The 16,987-nt window shown below is 36.4% G+C and overlaps 2 protein-coding genes across 3 annotated transcripts; one reads left to right on the forward strand and one right to left on the reverse strand.

The window, feature by feature from the left end:
• Positions 1–308: 308 nt before the first annotated feature.
• On the reverse strand, positions 309–1,066 carry LOC121262093 (TLC domain-containing protein At5g14285-like). Its single transcript, XM_041164515.1, has 2 exons — positions 1,041–1,066; positions 309–923 (listed from the first exon to the last, which is right to left on the reverse strand). The coding sequence occupies exons 1-2, from the start codon at positions 1,064–1,066 to the stop codon at positions 395–397; spliced, it is 555 nt and encodes a 184-aa protein (XP_041020449.1). The 3' UTR covers positions 309–394.
• Positions 1,067–4,760: 3,694 nt separating this feature from the next.
• On the forward strand, positions 4,761–14,585 carry LOC121262791 (mediator of RNA polymerase II transcription subunit 14-like). 2 transcript variants are annotated; one of them, XM_041165393.1, is made up of 8 exons: positions 4,761–5,289; positions 6,011–7,090; positions 7,443–7,540; positions 8,100–8,274; positions 8,399–9,422; positions 9,533–10,560; positions 10,814–11,898; positions 13,338–14,585. In XM_041165393.1, exons 1-8 carry the CDS (start codon positions 5,044–5,046, stop codon positions 14,137–14,139), a joined length of 5,538 nt encoding a protein of 1,845 aa, XP_041021327.1. In that variant the 5' UTR covers positions 4,761–5,043; the 3' UTR covers positions 14,140–14,585. The 2 variants fall into 2 exon arrangements, with proteins under 2 accessions (XP_041021327.1, XP_041021328.1); XM_041165394.1 differs by having other exon boundaries at positions 9,539–10,560.
• Positions 14,586–16,987: the final 2,402 nt, after the last annotated feature.

A 16,987-nucleotide genomic window follows, 5' to 3' on the forward strand; every position in this document is an offset into this window, starting at 1 on the left:
CAGTCAGCCGATTGAACGGTGTTGCACATAGCGGTCGTACGTCACAGTTCTATTTTGCTTCCTACATAGCTCGAGTACAGGTTTCCTACATCAGCTCTTCTACATACAGTCGAGAGGCATAAGCGCGGGGGAGTCGTCCTGCCACACGTCAGCATGTCAGTTAAAAAAAAAAATGAAAATAGAATGGCAGAGCTACATTCAGAGCTCTTCTCTTTGAAGGGAGGGGTCTCTCGTCTTCGTGGGTTGAAATGTTTTTCGTGGGTTATTATTGTCTTCGTGGGGTCTCTCGTCTTCCACTATGACTGCAAATCACTGAGCAAGGCAAGAACAGTGTTTGTCTTCTTCACTGCCTTGGGCGACATAGCATTGCTCCTACTGCTATATATACATCTATCTATCTAATTTTCTTGTCTAGTTTTCCCATTCTTTCCCTGTAAAACTCGGCCCAAAGATTCGAAACCCACAATATACTAACAGAAATATCAATAAGAATTACAACAATCCAAGAAACCTGCACTCGCTTTGGGATCACACTCTTAGCTGCCCCACTCGCATAGAACGCAAACATTTTGTACACAAAATACGGTACCACGAGACCCCTGACAATCGAATGCACTGTGTAAAAGGGGGCAGACAGGAGATCGTATAGTTTCACAGCAAATACGGCGTCGTTCTTCCGAGCAATCGCGAGCGTCCAAGTGTTCTGGCACGCGCTGGTGATCTCGGCAAGGATGAGGAGCACCAGTATGGCGTAGGCACCATGAGAGACCAGGTACCAACTCGTGAGGAAGATGAAGAGCGTCACCAAGTGGTTGGCTATAAAGAGGAGGTCTCTGGGGTTGAAGACGATGAAATGGAGAAGGTCCATTAAGAAGTACGCGATGTTGTAGTTGAGGACTCTGGGGTTCTTTGGGCTTATGGTGCTCGGTGTTCAGAGATGCAAAATAGGGATTCTTTTGAAGATGAAGGGAGGGGACAAAAACGTACCATTTTCCATTTGACTGAAACGATGTCGTCTCATTTTCCACATAGACACCAACACCCCGCGCTTACGCTCCGACTGCATATAGCTTTTTCTTTCTACATAGGGAGCTTCGTTTTCTTTTTTAAATCACTTGACACGTAGCAATCCTTGTCAGTCGGTAATAATCAATGGTAACATTGAAAGGGTTGAATAGCATTTTCTCCCCAAAAAATAACTGTATAAAAATTAAACTTGAGAATAAAATCGCTATTACAGATTTAAAGGTCATTTCACGGTTGTAAGGAAAATAGAAGCTCTTTATTTATTTATTATTTATTGTTTTTAATTGCACTAGGTGTCTAATAAGTTAGTCCTGAAGTTCCAAATAAATACAACAAGAGGACTGCTAGTGGGCCACTCAGAGTTTCCTATTGGACGTACCGTTAGTGTAAATTTTATTTTTATTTTTTTCATTTTATTTTATACATTTTTTTAACATTTTTAACTATTAAAAAATTAAAATATATATATATAACTTTACAAAAAATTACTTTCTTAATCATTAAGTAAAATAAAAATTAAATACTCAAATTGTAATTTTAAACTGTAGCATTGAGAGAGCTAAGTAGCATTTTCCTTAAAACATATCCATAATCAATAAGAAATAAAGCTATCATCTTAGATTCAATATAAGTTATTTATGGTAAGTGACATAAATTAATAAGTAAACTACTTATAACACACCATTACAACTTGACAATACAATTGAATTAAGGGTAAAATCTTCATCACGACTACAAAACATTTCAATGTTCACGACTTATTTTTTCTTTTTTATACAGATAATAAATGTATTTGTTCGTTTGAATATTGTTGACCTCTTGGTATTAATAAACAGCACGACCTAAGAGTAAGGCCACGTTAGCAAATGTCTAAGGCACCACCCTATAAAAGCCTCCCAAAATAAAAGTGGAATATTTTTATTTTTATTTTTTTAAGAAAAATATAAAAACCATTTCATTAAATAAAAATTTAAATAAACTCTATATTTTTTAAGGTGTGCAAGGCCCAATGATACTAAGTTGTATATCTAATATAATGAATAATTTATATTTTTAAATATTTTTTTTAAGATTTTGTTAAATTGAGGCACAAAATTTATAATGAGTCCTCATTTCAAATTGTTATATTAATATAAAATAAAATAAATATATTTAAAAATCTCAAAAAAAGCCTCATTTTATTGAAAATTTTAAAAAATATTTAATATGATGATTTATATTTTATTGTATTATAATTAAAAATAACTTATTTAAATTTTGCCCTAGTTCTAAATTTTTAAAGCACTCACGATGGCTTATCTATATTGCATTTTTACGTAAAATGACTCATGTCAAAATAAAATCTCCATTAAATTATGTAAAATCAATGCAAAATACATTAATTGAGCTAAAGTTCTTCTGTACAGTGTACAGTTAATATGCACTATTCATCTATGTAAATATTTTTTATTTTTTATTATTTTTTAATATTTATTTATATTTCTTGCATTTACAATTTTATTTATAAAACATGGAAAAAGGTATATTATTATTAGAATACTTTATTTTAATAAAAAGAAAAATACTCATGATGAAAACTTGGCAAAATATGAAAAAAGCATAAAAAGTTCAAACAAATAAAATGAATATTGAGTTTTTTCCATTATTATTTTCTTTTTAATTTTTTATCAAGCTATTAATGTCATCGTGGCTAGTGAGAGATAATACAATTACATGAGTATATGAAATATATTGAAATATCTGAAAATTTTACAAATTTAACGATAGTTAGAGAAAACATATAAAATGAACCAAAAAAGAAGAATAAAGAATAGCTAAATAATATAGAAAAATGATAAATAACTTCATGTATAATGCATTGCAAAAGTCGATAGTTAAAATAGAGAAAGTGAACTTTAATTGATTTGATTAAATAAATCTTTTTATTTAAATGGATTTAACATGTTATTGTATAAACACATTATTAATTATGAATCTTAGCTAGGGGGAGTTCGGTTCGGTTTGGTTCGGTCCGGTCTTAAAAGGTTTTGTGGACCGGATCGGACTTATTCAGTCCAGGATTTTTTCATCCTAGAATGAACCGAACAGCTTAAGGATCGGTCGGTCCGTTCGGTCCAACCTTTTTTTTTTTAAATAGATTAATAAAAAAAATTTATTTAAAATACTAAATTAAAATTAAGTGACTTATTTAATGAAAATTACATAATAAATTATACAATTATTAATATATATATATATATACTTGTATTATATATTATAGTTATTCATTAAAGAATATAATACTTATTTAATATTGTGATATATTAATAATTAATTATATACAATTATTTATATAAATAATATATATAAATAATAAAATATATTTATATTTTTTTTAATTTTCATTCGGTCCGGTCCAGTCCGGGGTGAAAAACCCTTGGACTTGGGACCAGACCGAATTCATTCGATTCTATATAATTTGAATTGGATCGGAGCAATCAATTTCTCCGATCTAGACCGGCCAAATCACCCTTAATCTTAACTATTAAAAAAAATTAGAAAATAGAAATATTTTTATACTATTGATGTGATGAATTCCGATGATATGATAATTAAAATAAAAATATTAGACACTATCTACTAGATGGACATGTGCACGAAGGAATAAGATCACATTATTTTTATCCATAAATATTCTCATAAGCCATTATGCCAAATTTTACACTCCACACCCTACGTGCGAACCAAATTCACTAACAAGTAAATCAGTTTTACATTTTTTCCTCTTCCTCGAAGAGTGAGAGGTCGAAGAGAGAGAGAGCTTGAGGAGAGAGAGAGCGCTTGAGATGAGAGAGAGGTTGAAGAGAGAGAAAGCTTGAGGAAAGAGAGGTTGGAGAGAGAAAGCATGAGGAGAGAGAGGTTAAAGAGGGAGAGAGAGGTCTGTGATCAATATTTTGAATACCGTACCGGACGCTGTACTGGTCAAGGCACTAGAACAAAATATTTTGGTACCGATACTGTTTTGAGATAGCATTTCGGGATAACGTTTCGGGATAGTCGATATATAAATAAATTATATATATAAATATATATAAAAATTATATTCCAAAATAATAATCTATATATAAATATATATATATATATATAAATTATAAATAGTCTAGTCTGAATTGGAGGTTAAAAAATAAGATTGTAGTTTGAAAAAATGAAAAAAAAAATACAGGCCGAAATATAGGCCGGTACAGGCCGAAATTGAGGCCGGTATGACCGGTATTTGGGCTGGTACGGAACGGGTATAGTACCTGTACTAGCCGGACGGCCGATATGAAAAATTTCGACCGTACCGGTCGGTACAGTACGAAATCTAAAACACTGTCTGTGATGGGTCTGATACAAAAAAAAAAAAAAAAAAAAAAACTACGTCAATGTGTGATATGGAATGAATAGTAATTGATGTATATTATATCTCTATTTTTATTTTATTTTTTGGAAAATGAGATTTTTTTTTTTGGAAAATGAGATTTTTTATTTTGGAAAATGAGATTCTATTCTATTATTTCAGTCATGTACTTTATCAAATTATTATCTAAGTTTTTAAACTTGAATTCTTAATTTGGAACAAAATTTTAGTGAAGTAAACGCTGAGTCGCTGACCCTTAGTTTGTTGCCACGTGGCAAATTCATGAATATAACAAATATATTTAAATATATAATCCTTCAGTTTTTCGTTTTTTGGACTCTCTTTGATGATTTTATCTATTTCTTTCTTTCTTCCCCATCTTTATTTTATTCTCTGACCCTCTCTCTCTGTCTCTCTCTCTCTCTGTGTGTTTCCGATCGTTGCAATATCGTCAGGAATCTCCACAGAATTAGAGAGAGAGAAGAAGAAGAGCTCAGTAATACGCGCACAAACACACACACACACACCCACACTCTCTCTGACCAAAGATGCTAACCCTAGTTTCCATGTCTCCCTCGTCGTAGATCTCTCACGGGACCTCGTTAAGAAGCCCTATCCACACGCCACTTCCATCACCAATGGCCGCGGAGCTAGGCCAACAGACGCTGGACTTTTCCGCTTTGGTCACCCGGGCCGCCGAGGACTCCTTCCTCTCCCTCAAGGAGCTCGTGGATAAGGAGAAGTCCAGGTCGTCCTCCACCTCCGCCTCTGCGGCCGGAGACCCACAGTCCGACACCGAGAGGAAGATTAACCTCCTCAAGTACATCTACAAGACCCAGCAGCGCATGCTTCGCCTCAATGTCCTCGCCAAGTGGTGCCAACAGGTCATCATCCCTTCCGACTTTTTTCTTCGGCCTTGGGCTCGGGCGTTTTATGAGGGTTTTTATTTGGCCTATTGGAGTTACGGTTGTGGCTCAATTTGTGAATTTTAGGCTAGTTCAGGTTTCGGTTCTTTTTCAAAAATAAAGAATGTGATTTTGGTTTGTTTGATTAGATTCTGTATTTCTTTTGGTCTTCATTGTTGATTTGGGTATTTGACCAAGTGGTTCAACGGGATAAAAAGTTTATGAATTTAGTCTACATTCAGTTAAATTTATGCTCATAAATGAGCAATTCTGGCGTCGAATTTGCGTTCAAATCATGATGAATTTAATCCGTGTTCTGGGGTTTTTGACTTGGGAAGGCTTTGAGGTTTTTAACTGGGTAGAAAAATAGAGTTGTATATTCATGAGTTTAGGCGAATTCTTGACTTAGCGTGGTTAGTTGTACTAAATAATGCAGGATTGGATGGGTCAGTTGGATTTGCCGTTTCTTTCTTTTCCGAACACGTTGGAGAATCGAGACAACATGGAATTTTGGTTTTCTTTGTTTAAGGCTAGGTGACTCATGGGCTCCAATAGGTTAATTTGGTCGAACTTACGCCTGTAAATACGTGGATTTTGAGCTCAATTAGGACTGGATTAGACAAAAAAAAAAAAATTAAAGTGTTATACGAATTTTTAAGTACGTTTTATTTTTGGTGTAATTCTGCCTTTCATCCTGCAGGTTCCTTTGATACAGTACTGTCAGCAGCTTTCCTCCACTCTATCAAGCCATGATACATGTTTCACACAAGCTGCAGATTCATTATTTTTCATGCATGAGGGGCTACAGCAAGCACGTGCTCCTGTTTATGATGTACCATCTGCCGTAGAAGTGCTTCTTTCAGGAAGTTATCAGCGTATACCAAAATGTATAGAAAACGTGGGTATTCAGAGCACATTAAATGAGGATCAGCAAAAGCCAGCTTTGAAAAAGTTGGACATGCTTGTGCGGACTAAATTACTCGAAGTTTCATTGCCAAGAGAAATATCTGAGGTAAAAGTTTCTGATGGTACTGCGCAGCTCCGTGTGGATGGGGAGTTTAAGGTTTTGGTTACTCTTGGTTACCGAGGACACCTATCAATGTGGAGGATATTACATATGGAGCTTCTTGTTGGTGAGAGAAGTGGACTAGTGAAGCTGGAAGAATCACGACGGCATGTTCTTGGAGATGATTTAGAGCGTAGAATGGCTGCTGCAGAAAACCCATTTCTAACATTATACTCAGTCCTTCATGAGTTTTGTGTTGCACTCGTCATGGACACTGTCATAAGACAAGTACAAGCGCTTCGACAGGGACGATGGAAAGATGCAATCCGATTTGAGCTCATATCTGATGGTAGTATGGGTCAAGGAGGGAGTGCTGGTTCTACACAATTGAATCCAGATGGAGAAGCTGATTCATCTGGACTACGTACACCAGGGTTAAAAATTCTATACTGGTTAGATTTTGATAAGAACGTCGGAACACCTGATTCAACATCATGCCCATTTATTAAAATTGAACCAGGACCAGATCTGCACATAAAATGTCTTCATAGCACATTTATTATAGACCCAATAACTGGGAAGGAGGCAGAACTTTTTCTAGACCAAAGTTGCATCGATGTTGACAAGTTGCTGCTAAAAGCTATATGCTGTAACAGATATACTCGTTTGCTTGAAATTCAGAAGGAGCTGGGGAAAAACGTGCAGATCTGCCGAACGGCAGGTGATGTTGTTCTTCAGTTGCCCTTGGATGAACTCGATATTGACTATAGAAAGGTTAGTTTCCTTCTAGTATTGATTTATATTGCTCAAGTTTTAAGAGGTTCACTTTTGGCTGGAGACATGATCCTTGAATTATTTTTATCTATCTTTATATCTTTGATTTGTTGGTTAATATATGTGCTGTTTTCTGATTATTGAACCACACACAATGCATCCATATTCTCTGTTTGCAGAAGACCGTTTCTTACCCGGCAAAATATATTTTGGATCTTTTTACCTTCACTTTCTTAAGGAGCCTATTACCATTTTCTCATGTATTTTCTTTCTGATTCTCTTGATCTTTCCTTTCATAGTTTTGGGATGAATCTCATTAACTTCATTTTTGTTTATGAATTTCTGACTGCAGAATGATAAGAAGTCTGACAGCAGGGAATATGAGGGGCAGGAAGTATTACGTGTTCGTGCCTATGGCTCATCTTTTTTCACCCTTGGAATAAATATAAGGTATCTTCCTTTATCTGTGCAACTGTATGTGACCTTATGTTTTCCTGTATATCCAAAATTCAAAGGTGATATCAGTTAAATATAAGTTGGGACCTATTGGTTAGTATCTTAATAACATCTATATTTCTTTGATTGAGAAATCAAGTAAAACTGTTCTTGCAACTAAAATTGATGTGGGTATGCATTTTAATAGTTGAATTATTGAAAAAATTTCATGTATTATTTGGTTTTCAGGAAGATTATAAATTGTTACAATATTCAAATTTAGAAAACACGTGTAATGTAATGTTGTCCGAGGAGCTTTGGCTTGTTTATCATTCCTTGAAAATTGTGCCATCTATTGTTTTAACTTATCTCTTTCTTTATACTTTCTTACCTTATCCATCTTTCCTACATGACACCATTCAATAGATTTATTGCTTTGAAAAAGTTTATGTTACATAAAAGGAAAAGGAAGAAATAAACATGATCTAAATGGGTCATTCTCTATTGTACCTAGTGGTGTTTCTTGAAAATTTTAGAATTTGTTTTGGCATGTCTAAGATTTTGTGACTTGTAGGAACGGTTCTTTTCTTCTTCAGACATCCCGGAATATTCTTGAACCTTCAGTATTGTCGGATTGTGAAGAAGCTTTGAATCAAGGAAGCATGACTGCAGCTGAGGTTTTTATAAGCTTGAGAAACAGAAGTATTCTGCATTTGTTTGCATCTATTGGCAGGTTTTTAGGCCTTGAGGTAAATAGTTCTTCTTTGCTTTCCATTTGAAGAATAAAAAGTTAATAGGATTTCATTTTAGGTCGGTTTTCATACTCGTGGCTTCAGTTAGCATCCTTAAGGGAGTAAAATTTGGCTCTTGCAGGTGTATGAGCATGGTTTTGCTGCTGTGAAAGTACCTAAGAACATGTTGAATGGTTCATCTATGTTGCTGATGGGGTTTCCAGACTGCGGGAGCTCTTATTTTCTGCTAATGCTCCTTGATAAGGAGTTTAAACCCCTGTTTAAATTGTTAGAGACACAGCCAGATCCATCTGGAAAAGCCCATTCTTTTAACGACTTAAATCATGTGGTGCGGATCAAGAAAATTGACATTGGCCAGATGCAGATGCTTGAAGATGAAATGAATTTGAGCCTACTTGACTGGGGAAAACTGCTTTCCTTCTTGCCTAGTTCTGGGGGTCCTAATCATAGTTCCGAACACGGGATTCTTCCTGAAATTGGCCCTGAGAGTTCTATGCAGATTGCTGGATGTCCACCATCTAGTTTTTCATCTTTTGTTGATGAAGTGTTTGAACTTGAGAAAGGGTCATCTGCAATTCCATTCTCTGTTCATAATCTCTCTTCTTCATACAGTACATCTCCTGCTTCTCATTTTGTTTCTGCTCCAATGAATCTTCATACAATGAAAGCTAAAACTCCCTCTCCTAAGTGGGAGGGAAGCATGCAGATCTCACAGATCACTAACATTTCAAAAGTTTCCAGTATGGCCACCCATTATAATGGTTCTCTGTATTCCTTGAGCAATTTGAAGGGCCCTGTACAATCCCATTCACTCAGTTCACTCTCTTCCGGTACAGGAAGAGGCACAACTATGAAAAAACTATCAGCCTCAAAGTCTGAGCAGGATTTGGCTTCTCTTAGATCTGCACATTCGGTTGAAGTTGGGTCAGGTAGCTCAATGGATGAAGATCAGCTCCGATTACTAAATGATACTTCAAACGATGCATATGGGAGCAAGTCAGCTCGACTATTATCTCCTCAAGTCACTGCCCCTCGAATGTCTGTACCAGGTGCAAAATCTAATGGAATTAGAAATTCGCCTTCCAGGCCTCTCACTGGATCGCTCAGAATTGCTGGGTCAAGCTCATGTACCACAACTCCCGTATGTAAGATCCTTTCTCTGCGTTTATCCGCATTAAGTGGGTATATGAATTCTTTCATTTTCACTTTAGGTCTACGTTTTTAGATTTTGATATCTGACTAGAAATTGGACTAGTTTCAGCACATGCACCAGAATCTGCAATCTGTCCAAGTCCTAGTCAAGATATTGTCTCCAAGCATGATAAAAACCCTCGAAAGCGTACAGTTTCAGATGTTTTGAATTTGATTCCATCACTTCAAGGTCTAGAAGCAGCTTCCAGGTTTTGTAAGCGAAGGAAAATCTCAGAATATGCTCATGCTCTACACCCATCATCACAGGCACCTATATCAACAGAGATGGTTACTAAAATGGAAGGATATAGTTATGGGAATCTAATAGGTGAAGCAAATAAAGGTAATGCATCTTCCAGCATTTATGTTTCTGCTCTTCTTCACGTGGTCAGACACTGTTCACTCTCTATCAAGCACGCCAGACTAACTAGCCAGATGGAAGCACTAGACATCCCTTATGTTGAAGAAGTTGGGTTAAGAAATGCATCCTCAAACATATGGTTTCGGCTTCCATTTGCTAGAGGTGATTCATGGCAACACATATGCCTGCGGCTTGGCAGACCAGGAAGCATGTATTGGGATGTCAAAATTAATGACCAGCACTTCAGGGATCTATGGGAGCTTCAGAAGGGAAGCAATAGTACGCTATGGGGTTCTGGTGTTCGCATTGCCAATACATCTGACATAGATTCTCATATTCGCTATGATCCAGATGGTGTTGTTCTTAGTTATCAATCTGTTGATGCTGATAGTATAAAGAAGCTGGTGGCTGATATCCGAAGGCTCTCCAATGCAAGAATGTTTGCCCTTGGCATGCGTAAGTTGCTTGGAATACGAGGAGATGAGAAACCAGAAGAGTGCAGTACAAACTCTGATGTTAAAGCTCCAATTGGAGCCAAAGGTGCTCCTGAGACAGCTGATAAGTTATCAGAGCAGATGAGACGAGCATTTAGAATTGAGGCTGTTGGGTTAATGAGCTTATGGTTTAGTTTTGGCTCAGGCGTCCTAGCTCGCTTTGTCGTCGAGTGGGAATCGGGTAAAGAGGGTTGCACGATGCATGTCTCTCCTGACCAACTTTGGCCGCATACAAAGGTTTTTTCAAAACTTTCCTTGGTTGTTTTCTCTTGTTCGTTTACTTAAAAAGAAAACAAAAATGATCTGTAGTTTAATTGGTGCGTTGTATGTGCTTGGTATTACACTATCTTCCGTGTCCTGTATCTGGCCTAGCATGTTGTCTACTGTATCGTGTGTCAGCTCTCTCTTTCTTCACCTAATGCAAAGCTTTTAAAATAAGGGGAAGATAATTTCAAACGTTTATGTAATGAACCTTTCCTGTTCTGCACAGTTTCTGGAAGATTTTATAAATGGTGCTGAAGTTGCATCCCTCTTGGACTGCATTCGCCTGACTGCAGGGCCCTTGCACGCTCTTGCTGCTGCAACACGACCTGCACGAGCCGGTCCTGGGCCTGGGGTCCCTGGGGTAGCAGCAGCTCTTTCTTCTATCCCAAAACAGGCGGGGTATATTGCAACATCTCAGGGCCTCTTGCCTGGCAATTCAACCACAAGCATTGGTCAGGCTACTTCTGTGCCTCTAGGGAACCCAGCTGCACCTTCTGGCACAGGGTCTCTTGCTAATCACGGCCTTCATGGAGCTGCAATGTTAACTGCTGCTGGTCGTAGTGGCCCTGGCATTGTTCCGAGCTCACTCCTACCCATTGATGTCTCTGTTGTGCTACGTAGCCCCTACTGGATACGAATCATCTATCGCAAAAATTTTGCTGTTGACATGCGCTGCTTTGCAGGAGATCAGGTATGGTTGCAGCCAGCAACACCACCAAAGGGGGGCTCTTCCGTTGGAGGATCATTACCATGTCCACAGTTTCGCCCTTTTATCATGGAGCATGTTGCTCAAGAACTAAATGGTTTAGATCCTAATTTCACTGGTGGTCAACAGATGGGTGGACTGGCAAATTCCAACACACATAACCCAATTTCAGGTTCTCAATTATCTGCTGCAAATGGAAATAGAATTAACTTGCCCAGTTCTGCTGTAATGGCCAGGGTAGGAAACCAAGTATCAGGCTTGAACCGAGTGGGAAATACTCTTTCAGGATCTCCAAATTTAGCTGTTGTGGGCTCTGGAATGGCTTTGCGTAGAACCCCAGGCACAAGTGTCCCAGCACACGTGAGAGGAGAACTTAATACTGCCATTATTGGCCTTGGGGATGATGGGGGGTATGGAGGTGGCTGGGTTCCTCTTGTTGCTCTTAAGAAGGTATTAAGAGGTATTCTCAAGTACCTTGGAGTGCTTTGGCTATTTGCCCAGCTGCCAAACCTTTTGAAAGAGATCCTAGGATCAATTTTGAAAGACAATGAAGGTGCACTTTTGAATTTGGATCAGGAGCAGCCTGCCTTGCGCTTCTTCGTGGGGTAAGAGTCAAAAAGACTTTTACTTATAAAAAGAAAGAGTTAAAAAAGATTTTTTTTATATATAGGCTGTTTCTGTTGCTCATATCTTAGAAACTTCCATTTCTAGTTTTGTTTGTCTCTTCGTGGTATTCATAGAATAATGTTCATGATCTTGGTGTTATGCTCTGTAATTGCTTGATAATCGTGCACATGATCTCCATGTGTTCTCATAGGTGGCTGTTTTGATGCTCTAAGCTGTACAATGAGACATCTTTTGAAATTTGAGGCTTCTGAAACTTGAAACCGATGCCCTTATTCTTGAGACTTGCAATTCTCGTTCTTGCTTTCTCCTCACTAAATGCCACTGTGTTCTTTGTATCAAGTATCAACCAATTTTCCAAAGTATCAATGGAAGCTTTCTTATCAGTTCTGGTTGAGGCCACTCACCCATCAATATTGAGATAATTGATCTACTCTGAAATTTCATGCATGAAGAGTTTTTAGTGACCCTCTTTTCGTGTATCTTTTTCTATTTCTTGTTAGGCCTTCATCCTGCCTTCATCCTGTATACTTGCAAGCTTGGGCTTGCAATTTTAGTTCTTGCTTTCTCCTCACTAAATGCCACCGTGTTCTTTCTATCACGTATCATTCAATTTTCCAAAGTATCAATGGAATGCTTTCTTATCAGTTCTGGTTGAAGCCACTCACCCATCAATATTGAGATAATTGATCTACTCTGAAATTTCAAGCATGAGAGTTTTTGGTGACCCCTCTTTTCGTGTATCTTTTTCTATTTCTAGTTAGGCCTTCCTCCTGTATACTTGCAAGCTTGGGCTTGCAATTTTAGTTCTTGCTTTCTCCTCACTAAATGCCACTGTGTTCTTTTGATCAAGTATCAACCAATTTTCCAAAGTATCAATGGAAAGCTTTCTCATCAGTTGGTTGAGGTCACTCACCCATCAATATTGAGATAATTGATCAACTCTGAAATTTCAAGCATGAGAGTTTTTGGTGACCCCTCTTTTCGTGTATCTTTTTCTATTTCTAGTTAGGCCTTCCTCCTGTACACTTGCAAGCTTGGGATGCTACCTTTGTTTTTATTAATAAAGTCTTCTATTACGTATCAAACAAAAAAAAAAATTTGTGACACCTAATTGATTTATGTAGTTTATCTTACCCTTTTTGCTGTGTTTGAATTCATTACTTGGACCTTGCCATCCACACTTCACTTCTAGTCTGCGGAGGAGCAGAGACATTAGTTTATTAATTACATAAAGTTCTTAAATGCTTATGTTATCATGAGTTCGTTTCTTACATTGTCTAATAGTTTTGAGGCACCCCATTGCTGTTTAATTTATCTACCTTGAGGATATTCACTATTATTTCCTTGCCTTTTATTGGCTTGCCTGTGTTACACTCGGTTCTCAAGCCACAGGGTTTCTGGATCCTTCTTTCTGCAGGGGCTATGTATTTGCTGTAAGTGTCCACAGAGTTCAACTTCTTCTTCAAGTCCTCAGTGTGAAGCGCTTCCATCATCAGCAGCCGCAACAACAGCAAAACTCAACCGCTGCACAAGAGGAACTAACTCAATCTGAAATAAGTGAGATATGTGACTACTTTAGCCGCCGTGTTGCATCAGAGCCCTATGATGCTTCTCGTGTTGCTTCATTCATTACTCTTCTCACCTTACCTATCTCTATTCTTAGAGAATTCTTGAAATTAATAGCATGGAAGAAAGGATTAGCCCAGGCACAGGGTGGAGACATAGCTCCTGCACAGAAACCGCGCATTGAACTATGTCTTGAAAATCACACCGGATTGAATATGGACGATAACTCTGAGAATTCATCTGTAGCCAAAAGCAATATCCATTATGATCGCCCACACAACTCAGTTGATTTTGCTCTAACTGTTGTTCTGGATCCTGCACTCATACCACACATAAATGCTGCTGGGGGGGCTGCTTGGTTGCCATACTGTGTTTCTGTGAGGTTGAGATATGCGTTTGGGGAAAACCCGAGTGTGTCTTTTCTTGATATGGAAGGAAGCCATGGAGGCCGAGCTTGCTGGTTTCGTGCTGATGACTGGGAGAAATGTAAACAGAGGGTTGCTCGTACTGTGGAGCTTAATGGATCTTCGGCAGCAGATGTCAATCAAGGAAGATTGAGAATAGTTGCAGATACTGTGCAAAGAGCACTGCATTCATACCTTCAAGGGCTAAGGGATGGTGGTGGGGTTACAGCGAGCTCTGGGTCAACCTGATTAGTTAGGTCATGGTCATTAGCAGCACCTGATTCTTCAAGATTGGTATCTGGCAGTGAATCATTTCAGGTTGTTTAGATTTTTAATGGCTTGTATTTTTTTTTTCTTCGGGTATGCAAAGTGGAGGAACTTGCAGTGATGGGGGAAGAGAACCCTGGCAATAGATGATTTGAATGAAAAAAGTTGTAGAGTTCGGTGATGGATGGACAGTTAATCCGGGGCTAATCTGATTAGCTGACTTAGATCTCTAATAAGTAGTAGGGTGGATGATATTTTTGGACTTTAGATCATCTGATAATTAGGGTGTAAAATGTTTTTGAAGATGAGTGTAATTGTTTTTCTTGTACAAATCACATTTGACGACTGTATGATACAAACTCTGTAAAAAAAAGTTGGTTTTGCTGGAGTTTTATACCCCACCCCCTAATGGACACTTGCAAGATGCTTATCTTCTCTTTTAGCTACACTGTTTAACCACACTAGTGCTGATATCTACTTGTTGCACTAGTTGAGGATTTAATTACTGGATGCAGTGTTAGCAAAAAGCTCATCTCTCTGATTGTCCACAACTTTGGACTCGCTTCTCTCTCCAAGATTTTTTTTGAAACACTATTACTATTCATTATTTTATCAAAAAATTCGTGAAGACGGTGGGTTTGTTCTAAGATGTGCCAGAGTCTTCTCAACATTTGTCTTTTTGTCATCTCACATTCCTTGTTCTTCACTGGTTTCAATGAAATTTATGAGATCGCTCTCTTCTTTTTTCGTTTTATCCTTGTATATGGTTGATATTCATGCATTTAAAAGTAATATATTTTCATTACAACTTTATGAAAACCAATGGCGACTTTTATATAAAATCTCCATTAGATTTGTACAAACCTAACCCCACCAAACTAACAAACAAAAGTTTCACAGGACTCCAACAACAAATAAGCTCCCCCCTTCTTTCTCCTTTTCATCTTTCTTCTTTCATTTAAAATGTAAAACCACATCAACATGGACTGAAAATGACACAATCCACTTGCTAGAAGATTTCACTTTCTATTCTCTCTTTCCCTCTATTCTTTAAGAAAAATTTTATTCATCATCTTTTTTCTCACCACCCTCTCATCACCCTATGATATAGCATTAAATGATAGGTTCACAAGTAAAATATAATAAATAGTCTTCAATTATCTAATATCACATTATGGGATGATGAAAGGATAATGAGAAAATAGATGATGAGTAGCATTATTCGTGTGATCTAAGGTAGATTCAAATGATTTAGAGTAGATCTATTCATGTAATATATTTGATGTTCTAAGGTCTTGAAGATTGACAGAAGACAATAGATTTGACATATTCTAAATTATAGTATGACTTGTGGCGGTGGGAGGAGAGAGAAAGGGAGAGAGTGAAATAGGAAAACTTTTTAAATATGATATAGCATTAAATGATAGGTTCACAAATAAAATATAATAAATAGTCTTCAATTATCTAATATCACATTATGGGATGATGAAAGGATAATAAGAAAATAGATGATGCTACTTTATAGTATGACTTGTGGCGGTGGGAGGAGAGAGAAAGGGAGAGAGTGAAATAGGGAAAATTTTTAAATATGATATAGCATTAAATGATAGGTTCACAAATAAAATATAATAAATAGTCTTCAATTATCTAATATCACATTATGGGATGATGAAAGGATAATAAGAAAATAGATGATGCTACTTTATAGTATGACTTGTGGCGGTGGGAGGAGAGAGAAAGGGAGAGAGTGAAATAGGGAAAATTTTTAAATATGATATAGTATTAAATGATAGGTTCACAAATAAAATATAATAAATAGTCTTCAATTATCTAATATCACATTATGAGATAATGAAAGGATAATAAGAAAATAGATGATGCTACTTTATAGTATGACTTGTGGCGGTGGGAGGAGAGAGAAAGGGAGAGAGTGAAATAGGGAAAATTTTTAAATATGATATAGCATTAAATGATAGGTTCACAAATAAAATATAATAAATAGTCTTCAATTATCTAATATCACATTATGGGATGATGAAAGGATAATAAGAAAATAGATGATAAGTAGCATTATTCGTGTGATCTAAGGTAGATCCAAATGATTTAGAGTAGATCTATTCATGTCATATATTTGATGTTCTAAGGTCTTGAAGATTGACAGAAGACAATAGATTCGACATATTCTAAATTATAGTATGACTTGTAGCGGTGGGAGGAGAGAGAAAGGGAGAGAGTGAAATAGGGAAAAATTTTAAATTTATTGTTTAATAGGGTTTTGTGAAAAGAGGAATATTTTTTTTTTTTAAAATATGTTTTGTATTGGGATTTATAAAAGTGGATGGTAGGGTTGAAAAGTTATGTAAATATAAAATTTTCAGAGTTATGTTTTGATTTTTCTTTTTTAAAGTTGTTTTAATTTTTGTGTTTGGACAATGATTAAGTGTATTTTTTGCAGATTTTTTTATTTTTATTTTTTATAAGAAACAATACTTCCATTAATTAAAAGAGATTACATATTTTTTGTAGATTCGAATGCTGTGTAGTTTGATTTTGAAAATTTATGAGACAATCTAAAAATTTTGAAAAAATAAAACATGGCCCAATCTCCGAGCGGAAGAGAGAGAAAAGAGGAAAAAGTTACTTCAATTTCTAAATAAAAAAAATGCTAATTAAACCGATAAAATTAACCATAAAAATGATCGATTGACTTTTTTATTTTATTTTTATTTTTAAATTTTATTTAATAATTAAAGAAATGAATATTAATAAATTGATTTTTTTATTTTTTATAAATATTTAAAATTGTGTAAAAAATGATTAAAAAAATAAA

Source organism: Juglans microcarpa x Juglans regia, chromosome 4S (genome assembly GCF_004785595.1).
Source record: "Juglans microcarpa x Juglans regia isolate MS1-56 chromosome 4S, Jm3101_v1.0, whole genome shotgun sequence".
Classification (NCBI taxonomy): domain Eukaryota; kingdom Viridiplantae; phylum Streptophyta; class Magnoliopsida; order Fagales; family Juglandaceae; genus Juglans; species Juglans microcarpa x Juglans regia.